This window comes from Oratosquilla oratoria, chromosome 6 (assembly GCF_046742065.1).
Source record: "Oratosquilla oratoria isolate Oo_2021 chromosome 6, ASM4674206v1, whole genome shotgun sequence".
Classification (NCBI taxonomy): Eukaryota; Metazoa; Arthropoda; class Malacostraca; order Stomatopoda; family Squillidae; genus Oratosquilla; species Oratosquilla oratoria.
Window position 1 is genome coordinate 60,940,120 of NC_134782.1, and position 18,434 is coordinate 60,958,553.

Sequence of the window (18,434 nt, forward strand, 5' to 3'; positions counted from 1 at the left end):
GGTTAATAACTGTCGATCACGAGTCCAAAACGTGATCCAAGACCATGGGGAATCACACACACATACACACACATTGCTGAACCTCTTCCCTTAAATGATGTACCTTACATATTTTGTTTTGGCTTTCGACAACTGATTTAAGGCACCTGGACGCAAGATTGCTGAAATGATAAAGACTACCTTAGTTAACTTCGTCACTGTTATGACAGACTTTATATATTCTATTCAAGCTGACGTCATATAATCCAGCCCAGCACATTTCAGTTTTTATTCTGGTAAGCACTAAATTATTTTATTCGGCCACCGGGCTTACCTCTGACCATGAACAATGATTTATGGACAAGTTAATCGTTTCTTAATTCAGTGGTTGATTTAACAGGGAGAAGGAGAGATACTTCGTGAGCTGGGAAATAAGACTGCGTGAGCTGGAAAATACGACAGATGACCTCCGCCAGAGGGGAATTGGTCAAGCAATACAGAGCTTGGAAATAACCGGGTAGCTTGAGATGGATGTAGGTTGCATTCCTAGACAAACTAGGTCACAGTAGATGTGTATCTTTTATTATTTTTTTGTATGTTATTGATATCATTATCATTTATTATCATTATCATCATCATCATCGTCATTATTATTATTATTATTATTACTATTATCCAGGAGGTGCTCAGATGAGAGGAAGGGTGGGAGGGGTGTGGAGTGTATTTAGGGATGAAATGGGTGGGAGTGTTTTTATGCCTTCCCCTTTTTGGCTACCACCCTTGGAAGGGGGAAGAAGCCTTGGTATATGTATGATGTATGTATGTATTATTACTATCATTATTTATTATTTATTATTAATTATTATTATTATTATTATTATTATCATCATCATCATTATTTTTATTATAATAATTATGTATATGACCTATAGACTTAAGTTCTTTTCTTCTTTTTCTAATCTCAGGTGTTGGGGCATCATGGGACGACAGAACGTCTTGCCTAGCCCTCCGTCAACCATCGTCTTCCTGAAGAAGTCGAGGGTCTTCCACGCGTAGACCGGGTACCCAGGCATGCCCCTGCGGGTGCGCAAGTGAGTGATAGCGGGTACTCCAATCATTCGCCGCAGGCCTCGACAGCGGGCACCCCACACGCGTCCCGATCAGGTACCGTTGCGGCAGGCACCCATCAGGATGCGCTTACCACGATGGCACCGAAGACTCTGACTGACCTAAAGTGTCGGTGGACGTGTCGCTGTAGCAGCAGCAGCGGAAGTCGCCGAAGTCCTCAGAGTGGGCGGCGGCGTCGGGCAGGGCCATGCGCTGCCCCGCCTTCAGGAGGTGACGACTGCCCCTCACGGCGCCACGGAGGCCTGGGAATCGGGGGGCGGTATTGAGGCCCTCGTGCGCGCGGTGGGCGTGTCCGAGGGTCCTCTCGGGGCCGCCATACACGCAACCATTCAGCTGGCGTCCGGGAGAGAGGACGACGGCGACGGGGAGGAGGGAGGGGAACGGGGGGAGGGGAGAGGAGGAGGAGGTGGAGAAGGAGGAAGAGGAGGAGGAGGAGGAGGAGGAGGAGGAGGAGGCGATCGTGGTAGTAGGAGAGAATCTCAGGCCTGGTCCCTGGGGGCCAACAGAGCCCCCGAGGGAACTTCGTCGGTCTGGATTGTAGAAGAACACCATCCGGTCAAAGTGCCTCCGAGGGAACCTGAACCCGGTGGTGGTGGTGGTGGTAGTGGTGGTGGAGGGGGAGGTCCCCGTGGTTCCTCCCCCGTGGGTAATGGCGACACGACGAGTCCCCAGGGACGCGAGAGCCTGGCGAGCAGTGGGAGTGGATGGATGGAACCAGGGTCTCCCTTAGGGTGTCCCTGCTGCTGCTGCTGCTCGCTCCCTCGTCCAGTCTCCTCCAGAAGAGCGCCCGGAAGCGTCGTGCCACCGAGCATCAGACCTCTGGGGAAGCACGGCATCCCAACCAGAAGCATTGCGTCCCGTTGCTGCTCCTTCGTGGCCTTCAAGGAGGACAATGCCAGGTTCCTCCTGCTGGCGGTTGTCCTTATCCTCTATATGGTCTTCGGCGCTCTCATCTTCCAGGCCTTCGAGGGACAGAACGAGCAGGACGCTCTGAGGGAGTTCCATGAGAAGTATGACGAGGTCGAGGCGAAACTTCGGAACGGGAGCACTCTTAGTCTGGACCACGATTCCCTCCACCAGCTCCTGTTCCTCTGGGGCAATGCCTCCGGAGCGGGGCTCACCTCGGGGAGGCGTCGCTGGGACTACGCTGGCTCCTTCTACTTCGTCTACACAGTTGTGTCCACCATCGGTAAGTATTACTTTTTTTTTATTTTCTCACTAGACTATATGTTGTAACGCAGAGTCTCTCCGTCGTAAGACCGAGACTTTCCGTCGTAATACCGAGACTTTCAGTCGTAAGACCGAGACTTTCCGTCGTAAGACCGAGACTTTCCGTCGTAAGACCGAGGCTTTCCGTCGTAAGACCGAGGCTTTCCGTCGTAAGACCGAGGCTTTCCGTCGTAAGACCGAGGCTTTCCGTCGTAAGACCGAGGCTTTCCGTCGTAAGACCGAGACTTTCCGTCGTAAGACCGAGACTTTCCGTCGTAAGACCGAGACTTTCCGTCGTAAGACCGAGACTTTCCGTCGTAAGACTGAGACTTTCCGTCGTAAGACCGAGACTTTCCAGTCGTAAGACCGAGACTTTCCGTCGTAAGACCGAGACTTTCCGTCGTAAGACCGAGACTTTCCGTCGTAGCACTGAGTCCTTTGTAACCATTTGACACTACGACCTTTGTAAAGTGGTATTTTGACCTTTGTGTACCATGTATTACAATCATATTTTACCACGTGGTATGATGTCCTTTATTCACACCCGTAAGTCCAATGGCCTTTGTTTTGCAGTCCTTTTTTTCTCTACATGACGACTATTCCTTTGTCATGTGACATTAAACCTCGATATCACGTACATTTCTTCATCACGTGACGTATATGCCTTTGTATAACACCTGATGTAAAGTCCTTTGATTTATCACTATAACGCATAGTGCGCGCTTAGGTCAATCTATTTATGCTATTACAATACATTCAAACATTGAATATCGCAATCACCGGATTAGTTACAAGTGTTAGCAATTGTACTCTACCCTCTACATAAATGCTTATCATTTACTCCAATGTCTGGATCATTCGTTGTGGAAATTATCGCATGAAGATATTTTTCTTTTTGTAATTAACCAACAAGGATATGCACCCCATAAACAGCTAAGTTCAGCAATTAAGTTCTTTTGAGGCTGTGTACCTGAAATCATACAAAGAGCTTTGATCCCTACAGGTTACATCTATACACAAACAAATATAACCCAGTCAAGGATTCAAATCCAACTCCATTGACATCGAATAAAAAAAAGATATAAAAAAAATCTGACCCTCAACTGAGCGAAACCTACTGATACTGAACGAAACCGATGAAGCTCACCGTTATAGCAAAGGGACTAACGTTCATTCGTTCATTCATGATTTGCCTGTTTCGGCATTTTTCTTTTCATTCCGACCGCTCCAAAGTTATTCTATTCTTCCTCTCCGTCACAGCCCCTCAACCTGTGACGTAACAGTGACGTCACGGGGTATTATGTAACGGAGGTAGTGACGCTATCGTTTTTTATATTCCTGAAAAATACATTTATGTCTGGCTGCTTCCAGGCGATTTTATTCATCACCAGGATATCATTGCTGACCCCTTTCACTAGATCAGCGTTTCCTAAACTTTTCCGACCATAGTACCCCCTGTTGCCATATCTAAGCAGTCCAGCACCCCTAAATTGTTATTAGAAGGACAAAAGAAAGTGAAGTGTACTGCTTGAAGATTTATTCTCTTGATTCCTTAGGACTGAAACAAATTGACAATATTGTTTGTAGAAGAAATAAGAACACCCTAGAAAAATAAAATAGCATGAAAAAAGTCAAATATGCACAACTGGGTAATCGATGATACATATATCAATGTGATTTTTGTGTGCATCAGTTCCTAGTTCCCCCTGTGATTGATTTCAACCCCCTCCCCCCCCAAGTAGAGGGATCAACAATGAGGGCGTATACTCGAGGTGGTCATTCTCGAAAGACGTGGAAGAGGATCCTCTCCCCCTCCACCTATCTCCAAAGGCTAAAAACAGCATCACTTCTACCTCTGTCTACATCTCTCCCTCTCTCCCCCTTCCCTCTCTCTCCCCTTCTCTCCCCCTCCCTCTCTCTCTCTCTCTCCCCTCTCTCTTTCTTTTCTCTCCCTCTCTCTCTCTCTCCTCCCTTTCCTCTTTCTTTATATCCTTTTCCCCCTCTCTCTCTTTTTCTCTCTCTCTCTCCTCTCTCTCTTTCTCTTCTCCCCCTCCCTCTCTCCATCTCTCTTCCCTTCCTTCTCTCTTTATATCCTTTCCCCCTCTCTCTCTCTTTTTCTCTCTCTACCCCCCCCTCTCTCTCTCTCTCTCTGTCTCTCTGCATCTCTCCCTCTCTCTCTCTTTTCAGTCTTCTTCTCTCTTTACCCAGACCCCAGTGTAAGGTCGAGAGCACCCCAAAGTCATCAGGGCCTCTCTTTCTCTCTCTTTTCTCTTTTCCCTCAAGAAGTGGAGTGAAAAAGAGAAGTCATTGTAAACCAAAAACTCTCTTCCTTCTCCATGCTTGGGTACTCCTTTGTCGCCCTTGTTGCTCCAGGCTCCCCCCCCAGGCTCCCCCTCCCCCTCCCTCTCCCTCACCCTCCCTCTACCTCTACCCCTCGCCCTCCCCCTCATGCTCCCCCTCCCCCTCCCCCTACCTCTACCCCTTCCTCCATCCCTCTTCCTTCCTCTACCCCTCCCCCTTCCTCTACCCCTCTCCCTCCCTCTCCTCTCCCTTCCCCTTCCTCCATCCCTCTTCCTTCCTCTACCCCTCCCCCTCCCTCTACCCCTCTCCCTCCCCCTCCCTCTACCCATCTCCCTCCCCCTCCCCCCCATCCCATCACTTCACCCATCTCGGCCTGAATGCAATGAAAGCTAGGTAAACAGAAAGATAGAAAGGTTAGGTAACTATGTCGTTACAGTGACGTAACGGGGTATTATGTAACGGGAGGGGGTGGCGTAATATTTTATTCCTAAGTTATAAACGCTTTGAAATCACGTACGAGTCGATAGATTTTGCACTTAGATTTGAATCAGTGGTGTAATATTTGGTAGAAAAATATCGTTATTTCTAGACCGCTTAATATGAAGAATCTAGAAATTGGTCTCAGGCGAATATCCTAGAGATATTCTAAGAACTGGAGTTAGAAATGTCTTAGTATTATATGTGTTAAATGGCCCTTCATTTCCTCTATATTTCTATAATCTGTTCTATAAATCACCGGTAAAGTTTCACTGGATTCAACTTAAATTTGTATCACAAAAATGAGATACTGACAGCTAGAGATGCGATACTACTTGAAAGTTATACAAGTTGACAGTGAGGGGTGAGGCGATGTGCGCTTGTTCATGAAGAACACGAAGAACACATGAAATCTATACGATATCATTTGAAAGTTATGCAGGTTGACAGTGACGGGGGGAGGTAATGTGTTTTTGTTCATGAAGAACACAAATAATTCATGAAAACTTTGATAATCAGGACTTGCACATCAATGAGAGTGAAGGGCGGGTAGATTAGTTCTTGTTCATGAAGACCAACTCACGAAATATATACGATGTCACCTGAAGATTAAGCAAGATCACAGTGAGGGGCGAGGTAATGTGTTCTTGTTCATGAAGAACACGAAGAAGTCATGAAAAAGTTATTACTTAGGGCTTGCAGATCAATGATAATGGCTAAGAAAAACAAGTACTTCTGCGCGTTGGGAATCGGTCTTGGCCTGTAACTGCGTGGGCCCGGGTTCAACGCAAAAAAAAAAAAAAAAAAAAAAAAAAAAAAAAATCCTTCTAACATGGCGTCTTCTTTAAGAAATTTCATTATATCTAGGACCAGACAAGACATCGGAAGTGTGCTGGTCTCCCACTCACTTAGTTCTGGGTTCGAATCCCGCACTCCTCTCCGGTTACTAGCAGTGACTGTTACTTGCCCCAACAGTCCCCAAAGCGTAAAGGGGAAAGGTGATGGCTTCGGCCGCAGCTACTCAGTACCTCCAGGTGCAGGCTCCTCACCTCTTTCTAAGATCAGAAAGATGATTTCATTGAGTTCGAGAGACCCCATCGGACTGGAAGAGTCTGTCACTCGTTGGCGCTGGCCATTAAAAGTGGCACTCGTAGGCATTGGCCATTAAAAGTGGCACTCGTAGGCATTGACCATTAAAAGTGGCACTCGTAGGCATTGGCCATTAAAAGTGGCACTCGTAGGCATTGATCATTAAAAGTGGCATTCGTAGGTATTGGCCATTAAAAGTGGCACTCGCTGGCATTGGTCATTAAAAGTGTCACCCGTAGGCATTGACCATTAAAAGTGGCATTCGTAGGTATTGGCCATTAAAAGTGGCACTCGCTGGCATTGGCCATTAAAAGTGGCACTCGCTGGCATTGGCCATTAAAAGTGGTACTCCTTGGCACTGGCCATTAAAAGTGGCACTCGTAGGCATTGGCCATTAAAAGTGTCACTCCTCCTCGCCCTCACGCCCGACGTTTCCTTCCGGAGGACTGACGAGGCGTCCCAGACGAGGAAACTTCTTCCAGATCGAGAGGAGGAAGATTTAGTTTTCTAAGATCAGACCTGGAATTCCTGCCTCAAAGGGTCCCGATCGAATCCCTCTCTGTTCAGGATAAAGGTCACCATCTTAGTTACGTGAGATCAATCTCCCTCTCTCTCTTTCTCTCTCTCTCTCTCTCTCTCTCTCTCTCTCTCTCTCTCTCTCTCTCTCTCACTCTCTCTCTCTCTCTCTCTCTTTTCTTACACCATAATGGTCATATATTTGGCTGACGCAAGCCAAAAGGAAATCGCAAAAGGCTTCGCCAATTTCAAACTTCTTAACTGAACTACTCCTTTACCGTGGAGCTCATTTCTCAGCTATATAAAGCCAACATGTAATAAGATTCTCTTATACGCCAGTGCTGTATAAAGCCGACATGTAATAAGATTCTTTTATACGTCAGTGCACCACATGGCCTGCATAGAACCTTCTCTTCCTTCCCTCCCATTTGCGAGACGCGAGGTCAATCTAGCATCAGGATATGGCCGACCCTATCATATTCGTAATCTCCTCTAGCTATTCGTCGTTGCATATGAGCGAGTCAATCACGTAATGGAAGAATCCGGATCAAACGGAAGTGCGTGCATGCAAACTAGACAAACCCAGGACCACTTTCCTAGGACAGTGGACTTTCTAGAAAACATGGCAAAAAAAAAAAGTTCCGCATCTATTGCAGCCTAAGACAAATACAGGGACAGACGGAGAGAATTGGAAAGGTAGAAAGAAGGAAAGGGTGAGGTAGAGAAAAATTGGAGAAATGTAGGGAAGAGAATATGAGGAAACGCAGATATTCAAAAATGCAATTGGGCCTCGTAATAGGAATAATGTGGTTTAGGACATCGTCTTCTGGGACATTTGTCACTTGTTAAATGTCTATTCCCATGATAAGTGAGCATTTCACATCTTTATCACCTAATAACTAAAATACATACCGCTAAAAAAAAATCACCGTCATCACTTAATAATTAAAATACATATCACTTAAAAACTCACTGTTATCACCTGATAATTAAAACACATAACACTTAAAAATCAAACATGTATATGTAACGAAACAATATACTTTACATAATGTCACCCCTAAACAGATGAACAACGTAGTCGACGACGCGAGGTAGTCAGACATCGAGGCGGCGAAGGGACGAAAAAGCGACGTCTGTCAGCTGAGATCGAGGCAAAAAAAGAGATCGCTGCGGGAGAAGATTGCAAATAGACGCTCCTTAGATATATACATATATACAAATATCAACGCACATATACCCACGCACACACACACACACACACACACACACACACACACACACACACACACACACACACACACACACACACACACACACACACACACACACACACACACACACACACACACACACACACACACACACACACACACACACACACACACACACACACACGCACACACACACACACACACACACACGCAAACGTACGTATATGTATGTCTATACGTATATATATATATATTATATATATATATATATTATATATATAATATGTATATATGTGCGTGTGTGTGGCTGTGGGTATGGGTGTCTGTGTGTGATTACCAATGGTCCTTGGATCACGTGTTGGACTCGTGATCGACAGCTATTTCTCTCCCGGAAGAGAGCTCAGAGCTCGTATATGACCAATCTACGGGTAATGCTGTGACCTTACACGCACACACATACACCCAACTCCCCGCCCACGAGAGTTGGAGTAACAACCCACATCGCAGCGATACTGAAATTATTTCAGCCCTGCGCGGGATTCGAGCCCGGACCTCCGTAGTGGCAGCCGGGAACTGTACCAACCGTGTGTGCATGTGTATGTTAGGTCAAAGAATGTTCCGGAACACATTTTCTCCGATGGGGTAACAATTCCATTTCGACAAATGCAGCAAGATATAAAATGCGATCAAACTGAAAATATTTTGGAGAGCAAAGAAAAAAAAAAAAATAGAAGAAGAAGAGAAGGTGGAAGAGGAGTGAGAGGGAGTGAGATGAAATGTAATTAAACCAACTCAAATCCTGGATACAGAAATATCTTTAACAAATGATGTAAATAATAAGCAAAACGAAAACAAACAAACAGAAGAATGGGATAGAAAGAAATACAAAGGAGAAACATAAAAGAGGCGGATAAGGTAAGAAGAACAGGGGAGAATAAATCACTGAAATAATCAAGGAAAGGAAAGGAAAGGCCGATGCGAAGGGAAAAGAAAGGTAAGTAGGAAGGAAAGAGGGAAGTGAGATTGAAGGGAAATGGGTGAGAGACACGAGTCTTCGTGGGCGGAAGGGAAACAATGGAGAAAGAATTCAGAGGGAGAGGGGAATGTACGAGAATAGTGGGAAAGGTTAGAAAGAAACAATAACATTATACAAGAGGAGACGGGAGGTGGAAATGGGGAATATGTACGAGGGAGAGGGTGGGGGGTGGGAGGAACGAGGGAGAAAATAGGCAAAAACAGATGTGATGGGGAGGGAGGAAAGAGAAAAGGTTAGAGGAGGAAGAGGAGAAAGGAAAAAGAGGAAGTTGTAGACATGCAGAGAAGAGTGAGAGAGAGAGAGAGAGAGAGAGAGAGAGAGAGAGAGAGAGAGAGAGAGAGAGAGAGAGAGAGAGAGAGAGAGAGAGAGAGAGAGAGAGAGAGAGAGAGAGAAGTAGGAATAAAGGAAAGGTGGGAGGAATAAGGGGAACGGAAGAAGAAAAGAGGAGGGAGGAGGGAATGGTAAAAGGGAGCCAGAAGGAATGTAGGAAATCGCTCTTCAGGAGACAGAAACTTGAAGAAAATTATCTTCAAGAAGATCTGTCGCTTTCCGTGTAGGAACGTGGTAAAGGATGGTGAAGGAAGAAGACGAGGAGGAGGAAGGAGGAGGAGGAGGATGGATGTGGAGGGCCAAAGGTGGGTGAAGGGAGGAGGGGGGAAGTGTTGGGGGGGAGGTGGGGAAAGGGGGAGGCGGGGAAAGAGGGAGGAGGGGAAAGGGATGAAAGGGATAAGGGGGAAGGGGGAGGTGGGGAAGGGGGAGGTGAGGGAAGGGGAGGAGGGGCAAGGGAGGAGGAGAAAGGTGGAGGAGGGGAAAAGGGGAGGAGGGGGAATTGGAGGAAGGAAAGGGAAGGTGGAGGAAAGGAGAAGGGGGAGGAGGGGAAGGGGGAGGAGGGGAAGGGGGAGGAGGGGAGGGGGGAGGAGGGGAGGGGGGAGGAGGGGAAGGGGGAGGAAGGGGAGGGGGAGGAAGGGGAGGGGGAGGAGGGGAAGGGGAGGAGGGGAAGGGGAAGGGGGAGGAGGTGGCATGTGCTGGGAGCGTGAGGTGACGAGGGACAAGGATTCCTTGTGGCGTGACACTGTGAGTGATGACGTAATGACACGAGGCACCAAGCCGAGAAGGACGATGACGTAGCGAGGTGGTAACGAATTGAACAGTGACGTACGAATGGTGACATACGGAGTGAAGTGACAGTGTTTGTTGTGACGTGACGTGACGTCATTTGACGCACGTCCGGTGCCAATATTGTGCAATATTAGGCTCAAGAGTATTATAGAATCAAATGTATTGGTTTTGGGGATTTTAAAGGAAAGGAATAGAAGCTGAGTGGTATGGGACTAAATACTGTGGTATGTTCGCCACGTGGGTCTCGTGTTGCTGAATAAAATCGTAATAAAATAAAGTAAAGCGTCATCCGGGAAGAACGGAATTCAAAGCTGAGGTAAGTTAAATTACTCTACCCGCGGCCCCACGGCGGACGGCAATGGTCCTCGGGCCCTCTGGGGAAAAAAAAAGTTGGGCTGTTGAGATCAGTCTCCGGTTGTATTAGAGACTGTTTCTACGTTTAACAGAAGGAAGGAAAATATCGCCAATTGTCAGCCCTCCTTATGTGAGAAAGTTGAAGAAAAAAATTCCAAGTTGACGGACATGGATCGTGTGCCCGGCCCGGGGATCGAGTGCCAGCCTCTCAAGGCTGCACCTCCAGATGTAGGTGAAGGCGTTGATGGGGTCTGAAGATGAGCAGTGGGGAGATGATTGTTTCCGACGTCCATTTCGTGGGACCAACGCAATCAAGCACCTATTGTAGGTCCTTGGGTTTAGGCTCAGTAGCTGTGGCATGGAATGACGTAGAGTGGTATGTATGATTCATAGTGGTATATATTTATACCCCTTATCTTGGGAAGTCTTCAGGAGGCATCCCTTCTAGCACACAGATAAAACTTACTTCGATGATTCGAGTCTTGCTGAGGTATAACTTACTAAGTCTTGCTAAGTGGTATGCAAAAGCTACAGTGATGCATATTTCCATTTACCATTTAGGGAGTTCTTCGGGAAGAATCCCCTTTGACACACAGACAAAATTTACTTCAGTGATCCGAGTCTTGCTAAGGTAAAAAAACTCTGTTCAGCTTTTGGACGAGCTTGAGCAAAAAGAGTCTTCGGAGTCTTCGGGGGTCCAAGAGATCTCGAGGAACCGTGGGCCTTCGAGTTCGTAGGTTCTCTTTCGGATGATCAAAATCGCCAGCTGGCGACTATAATAAAATCTACACACTATTCAGCCTCCGTCCACGGACCAGCTGGATAATGTCCTCTGCCGTTGGTCAGAACGAAATATTTCAAGGTCCATTCTTCAGGTGACTGAAGCCGTCAGGCGCTTATAAGAACAGGAACGATGCGGCTCTTGGCTCCAAGTTTACGGCTGAGTTGAACAAAAGACGTGTTTGAGATAACGAACAAAACGAGCACTAGAGGCGCCTCTCATCTGAATGAAATCTCCTGGAGTTAGCTTCAACAAGACCCACATACATTCTTCAGTCTTTAGATCACAGTTTTACAAAACCTGGGGTATCGCCAAGCGTTTTTCCGCTAAGCGTTTTTCCTGGGGTCACCAAGTTTTGCTAAATCTTTAAATTCATATTGCTATAATAAAATTCAATGATGCTAACTTTGTATCTTATAACCTTACAATAAATTAGTGTGGTCGCGATCATATCATGAGGATCATATTGGAGTCGCCTGGAAAAAGGTTGGGAAACATTGCTCTAGATCTAGAAATGAGCACCAGACCTGAACGGCAGGTCTCAATGTCCCTCGCCCTCTGTGTCTGGCATCAACAGGAAGAAAATCAATAAAACGTGCCACATTCTTAAACCTTTATGGCCCAGTGTCACGACGTTGGAAATTTCAATTATTTTGGTTTTGCTGGCGTCAGACGATTTTATTCAAGGGTTACGATCGCTCTATGGATGACCTCGAAGATTTAGCTCTTCTTGACTCCAGACGGCATTGTTTACTATAGAACATAGGTTCCTCAGCCTAGTTCTTCATGCATTCCATATACTCGTATACTTATGTACTGCTGTTCTTCTTTAGCCTCATAGGGGCCACTTCAACGCTGAATAGAATCGTTAGTCATACTACATTTGTGAAGATATTTGCTTCCGCCCCCACCTCCCCACCGGGGTCTAACGCCCCAAGGTTTGAGAATCTTCTTCTCATGTGGGGGGGGGGGGGAGGGAAGAACGTTGAGGGGCTAGACTAGTGGTGGCGTCGGGTGGGGGGATGGAGAAGGGGGGTGATTTAGCGTTGGTGTGCGTTGGTATGCGGTATGCAGTATGAAGAGTTTTAGAATGTGGAAATAGTGGGATGAATAATTGCTCCAGAGCCGAGGGTAGCGCACAGCTAAATGATATCGTTTAATGCAAGGAAGGAAAAAGAATATGAAGCTCTCCACTGGGGTAAGCCTTGAAATACTTGTGCAGATCTTATGCCAGGAGACGCTTTACTGCGACCAAAGCCGTCACCTTTGACCTTTGTTATTAGGATGGCCAGGATAAGTGATAGTCGTAGGTATCCACTGGATAAGTACCCGTCCCCACGCATTGTGAAACGAGGTCAAAAGCAATGCGCCACAGAGGCATGTTAATACGTCATCTTTGCCCTATGTGTTCAGGCATCATTAAAAATCTCAGTCTCCATATGAACCAATACTTCTAACAGTACAAATATTCTGGATACGACTAATATGACACTCTAAGTCTCTAAGATAACACCACCATTATCACGATCATGATCATCATCTGTATCATCATCATCATGATCTTCGTCATCACCGAAGTCATCAGCATAACCACTGCCACCACCAACAACCACCAGCTCGTCATATCCATACCAAGCATGAATTCAACATCTGGTTCACCAACTGGAGGTTGTGTAAGAGGAAGAAAAAAAAAGTATATCGCGTAGGCGATGCATATATTTTCAGATTAAAAGTATCTGAACTTTCCAAAGGAAGTGCAGGAGAAGAAATGGGGACAAATAATTGTCAGTCGTATCATTCTTGAACGAAAGCTGTCGATCAATGTCACACTGCTTCGGGTCATTCTTGTCAACATTGGCGGTACACTGCCGTAGATTTCCCCCGTTTGTTGATTTAATTTGTATACAAACATACGAATGGCGGAAATCTTCAATTAAACTCAGCGATTTGATAATGTGATTCATAAACCCTACGCTGGATATGACATGGCGAGTTTATTCAGATGAAAGGAATCTTTTAGCCTAGAGAAGCTGATGGCTTTATCATCTAGGAAATTAGTTTTTCTATGAAAGTACAACTTCGATTATGTGATGCTGTTTATATATTTGGATTTCAATTTTTCAAATAAGCTCAGCAATTCGATAATGTGATTCATAGCTCCTACTATAGGGTGGCGACTTTATGCTGATGATTTGAATACTTCAGCCTAAAGAATTTGATGATTTCATCATCGAGGAAGTTTTCTACTTGTATGAGAGTACGTCAACTCCTTAGACTATGTGATGCTGTTTACGCAAGAGGAGACACGGGCTTCACCAATAAGACTGCTCAAGAGTCTTTTATTCAAATTAAGAAAACTGCCCTTCTAATTTAAGGGTTGAAGTACAAATCATGTAATGTATCTTTCGCCCGAACATTATTAAAACAATTATATAGCCGAGGTCATGGCGGTTCAAATCCTAGCGCCAACGAGTTGAACCAAGGGCATGGTTTATTAAATTCCACGCTACAAGGTCCTCTGAAAGTGTCAGTTTGTGACGTTAAACCAAATAGATAAATCAATAAAGTGAAGCATTTTTCTGTATCTAAATCCGTCTAAGTATAGACAAGCCTTGCCCCCATGAGGGCGTGGACAATTCCACCGTACTTTTCCGAGAATAAGTTCCTTGAAGCGAGTCAACTTCTTGATGTCCTTAATTACGGATAACTCTCACTCGTTAGCGAGGCTGACAAGTTCCTCCCAGAGGCTCTGAATCACCCAGTGAAGGTCACTGGGTGGTACCTCTTCACACACAAGAACGCTTATGATGGGTATGAAAAGATGAATCCTGTAGGATTTAGAAACTTAATGTGGTATGGGAAGATGAATCCTGTAGGATTTAGAAACTTAATGTGGTATGGGAAGATAAATCCTGTAGGATTTAGAAACTTAATGTGGTATGGGAAGATGAATCCTGTAGGATTTAGAAACTTAATGTGGTATGGAAAGATGAATCCTGTAGGATTTAGAAGCTTAATATGTGCTTAAACCTTGGAACAGCTACGTGATTAAATCCCTTTTTAATGGAACAGCCTTGTCTTCTTGGCATTCAAGAATGTTTATGGTGTATATAAGAACACGAATCCTGCAGGATTTGGAAGCTTAATATATGGTTAAACCCTGGAACAACTACGTGATTAAATCCCTTTTTAAATCCCTTTTTAATGGAACAGCTTTGTCTTCTTGGCACCCAAGAACGTTTATGGTGTATATAAGAACACGAATCCTGCAGGATTTGGAAGCTTAATATATGGCTAAACCCTGGAACAGTTACGCGTTTGACCTAATCTTAATGAAACAGTTATGTCTTCTTGACACAAAAACGCTCATGGCAAGTATGAGAAGACAAATTCTTCAGTATTTCGAAGCTTAACACAGGCATGAACCTCATTTTAATAGAACAGCTGTGTCTTCTTAACATATAAAAATGCTTGTAGGAAGTACGAGAGGACGTTCTGTGAATTTTGAAAGCTTAATTTACGAGCTTAAACCCCATCTTAACGTAACACCAATGTGACCAATTACATATTCATCTTAAGATGATGACTTATTCAAGAATGAATATTATCTTGGTCGTCGGAGAAAAAACTCAAAAAAATAAAAAGAACAAAACCAGGGCTCAAAGGTCGTAGCCTTGATTGGGACTTCATGTTTTCTGATTATTCACAATCACTTGAAATATACACGCGTACTTGAGGCCAAGGATCAAGAGCCATCTTGCCTTAGAACGATGGTACGAAGTGGGTCTTACCCCGTCCGTACAGAAAGGGACCTTTTTCCTTTTCGTCTGGCCTCCGCCATGGGATTTTGTTCGCCTCCGTGGGCTATAACTGATTTCGATTAAGTTCTTCCATAACTGATGATACGTTTTATTTTATTCTGGTTGCCGCCAGGTCATTTTACTCATTCTCAGGGGTACTGTCTTGGTAGGGAAGTGGATATAGCCTACGTTAGTATATATATATATATATATTATATATATATATATATATATATATATATATATATATATATATATATATATATATATATATATGTGTGTGTGTGTGTGTGCGTGTGTGTGTGTGTGTGTGTGTGTGTGTGTGTGTGTGTGTGTGTGTGTGTGTGCGTGCGTGCGTGCGTGTGTGTGTGGCGAGGTCACGTGGGGTCATCTCCTTGGTGGCGAGGTCATGTGGGTCATCTCCTTCTCAGTATGGGATTCAAAACGGGACAGTCAGGACCACCAGGCGGTTGACTGGCGTCCCGGTTCGTCGTCAGTCGACGAGAAGGCGGAGGAAGGGGGAGCGAGTCGAGCGTCTTGACGTCATAGCGTCGCTGACGATGACGTTCCTTCGATGGCTTGGTTCGAGAAATTCACGGTTTCCTGCTCGCGGATATGATCGTGGAGGTTTATTTCGCCTTCCTCTCCTCAAGGAGTTCTCGTCTTTTCACAGGCAATATCCTTTTCTTGAAGGAGATCTTCGCGTGTTCTGATGGCGTAGAGGAAGTTCCCTCCCACCTCCTCCTTAACGCTTACCCTACAGCCAATACTATGAAAGTTCTGAAGTCTTGTTTCAGTGAGAATTTTCTAGTTAACGGTTGTTCTGTTTAAAAAAAAAATCATAACCACAAAAATATTCTATGTTCGTTACTTTATATACAAAGTTTACAAAGTGTGAGCTTTGGCCTATTTATTTATTTGTCTTTTGGTGGGTCTTGTGTATTATAAATTTCTTAACTTTAGCTAGGTAACGATGTGCATATGTCATGAAAACAATTACCGGTTTAAGGTAGATTCGAGAGAAAGATGATTTTGCCCAGATGTACCAGTGGCTTATTTTACGACATTTCCCCATTATTATAGGACAGTTTTACCGATCAGTTTAGGCCCATGAAAACATCCTGAATGAGTGTAACGTCATATGACCTCCCTGTTTACTATGACTCAAACAACACACAACTATTGACCAACTTCATCAATTGTCGATTCTCTAACAACCTAGGCTGTTGACATGATTTGATTTGATTTGGTTGAACGTCCCAAACCTCCCCCTATCGGGAGGCTAGGACAATGCCCCTCACGGAGAACTTTGTAGAGTGGAATTTAATTAACCATGCTCTTGGTTTAACTTCGCCGGTGGCAGGGTTCAAACCGCCATCCCCTCGACCTTCGCCGCAAGTAACGACGCTCTAAGCCGCTCGGCCAGCCCCCAGCTGTCGACATACGAAATAATATTGATATTATCAACCAGCTCTGCCCAGTTCGAACCTTGTACAATTACCTACCCTCCTACAACCCCAAAGAACATAGATAATTCATATACCTTCTTTGTTGGTGTTGTTAAGGACCTTAAGGACCAGCGCTTCTGTCTTTGTAGACAATCTCGCGGCGACTTTTTCATGGATTGAGTAAAATTTTTAGAACGTAAGATTCACACTCATGATCTAGTTATGAGTATTATGCTCAAGTAACAAGATCTTTATTATGTATTCATAGTCTTCTTTTCTATACAAGTTTCCCTTTATGATGTCATAAATTCATTAATTTATTTTTATAGTAAAAAAAATGCCAGGTAAACGAAGCAAAACTAAACTATTTGGCTTTTGGTAACCTGTAGAATTGCTTGTTAAAATAACTATTTCTACTAAACAATGTTGTTTGGTCAGCTTTCTACTATGTTTCTATATATAAACACTGCACTCTAAAACACTGAAGTCGAGGAAATATGTAAGATTACACAAAATTATAGTTACATACACAAAGTCAAGGAGTGGTCATGATAATTTTCAATACAAGCATACAAATCGAATAACCTTATATTTTCATACAAAATATTTTTACTCGTATCTTCTTCCTGACTCCTTCTTCCATTACCATCTGACGTTCCCTTACGTCCCTCCTCCGGCTCTTTATCCCTCCATGTCCTCCCTTCCCTCCACAAGCCTCTAAACCAAAAGTCCTCCATTCGACTTTGTGTAAGACAAAGCAGAACAAACTCTCCCCGCTCCTCTCTCCCTCCTCCTCCTCCTCCTCCTCCTCTTCCTCCTCCTCCACATCTTCCTCCTCCCACTCCTCCTCCACAAATATCTTTCTCCAGTCTTCAATTTTTTTTTTTTTCCTTTTTCACTCGGAACAAAAATGTTTTCTTCGCCATTTCTACGCCTTAAACTTTGTCCCTTCACTGCCCAAATCTTACTTTTCAATCTCCGATTCTCTTTTACTTTCTTTTCCACCTCCTCCTCCTCCCCTGCCTCCTCTCTTCCTAACCATCTATATTATATTTACTATGCCCCTCTTCTTTTTTCTTCTCTTTTTTCCATTTCCTCTTCCTCCTCTCTTTTCCTAACCCTCTCCATCATCCTGGTTCTTCTTCTCTACCTTTTCTCCTCCTCCTCTTTCTCTCTTTCTCTTTTTCTTCCACATTTGTCTTCTCTCCCTCCCACGCCTCTTTTCAGTATTTCTCTTTTCTTCCCATTCTCTCTTCCCATTCCTCTACATTACATTCACTGTATTTTCTCCTTCTCTTTCTCTCTTTTCCCTCTCTTCCTACACCTTCTCTTTTTTTAATATATTCTTTACGATTCTCATCCTCCCACCCACCTCCACCTCCCTTCCTCCTCTTTCCCTCTTCCTTTTCTTGGCTCCTCTACGTTACATTGTCTAAGACCTTTACCCTCTGCCTCCTCCTCATCTTCCTCTTCTTAATTCTCATTTTCCATCTCCTCCTTTTTCTTCTCCTCCTCTTCCTCCTCCTGCTCTATATTATATTTTCTTTGGCCCCCTTCCCCCTCCTTCATCCTCCTATTACTGTCTCCTTCCATCGTTTCTCTTCTTCCTCCCTTCTCTTCCCCTACTTTGGACTATTTTATCCACTGCCCTCTTCCTTCATATCCTCCTTCCTCCTTCTCCTACTATTTTTTCTTCTCCTTCTTCTTCTTCTTCTTGTTCTCCTTCTTCTTCTTCATCTTCTTGTTCTCCTTCTTCTCCTTCTCCTTCTCCTTCTTCTCCTTCTTCTTCCCCCTTCTCTCCTTATCCATACCACTTCTCTACTACACCTCTTCTTTACCCTCTTCCTCTTTCCTACTCTCTCTCTCACTTGATCATGCAACGTTCCATCTTCCTCCTTCCTCCTCCTCTCCTCTCTCCTCCCTCCTTCCTCCTCCACTACTCCCTCCTCTTTCCTCCCTCCTTCTTTGGACTTCTGTCCTCTC

At 44.6% G+C, this 18,434-nt stretch overlaps 1 protein-coding gene across 1 annotated transcript in view; it reads left to right on the forward strand.

Annotated features, from left to right (window-relative positions):
- The first annotated feature begins 1,596 nt into the window (after positions 1–1,596).
- The window catches only part of LOC143026192 (potassium channel subfamily K member 13-like), a 199,106-nt gene continuing 182,268 nt past the window's right edge, over positions 1,597–18,434 (forward strand). Inside the window, exon 1 of the mRNA XM_076186207.1 lies at positions 1,597–2,296. Coding sequence (XP_076042322.1) covers positions 1,816–2,296 — 481 coding nt within the window. The 5' untranslated portion in view covers positions 1,597–1,815. The remainder of the gene's footprint in view (positions 2,297–18,434) is intronic.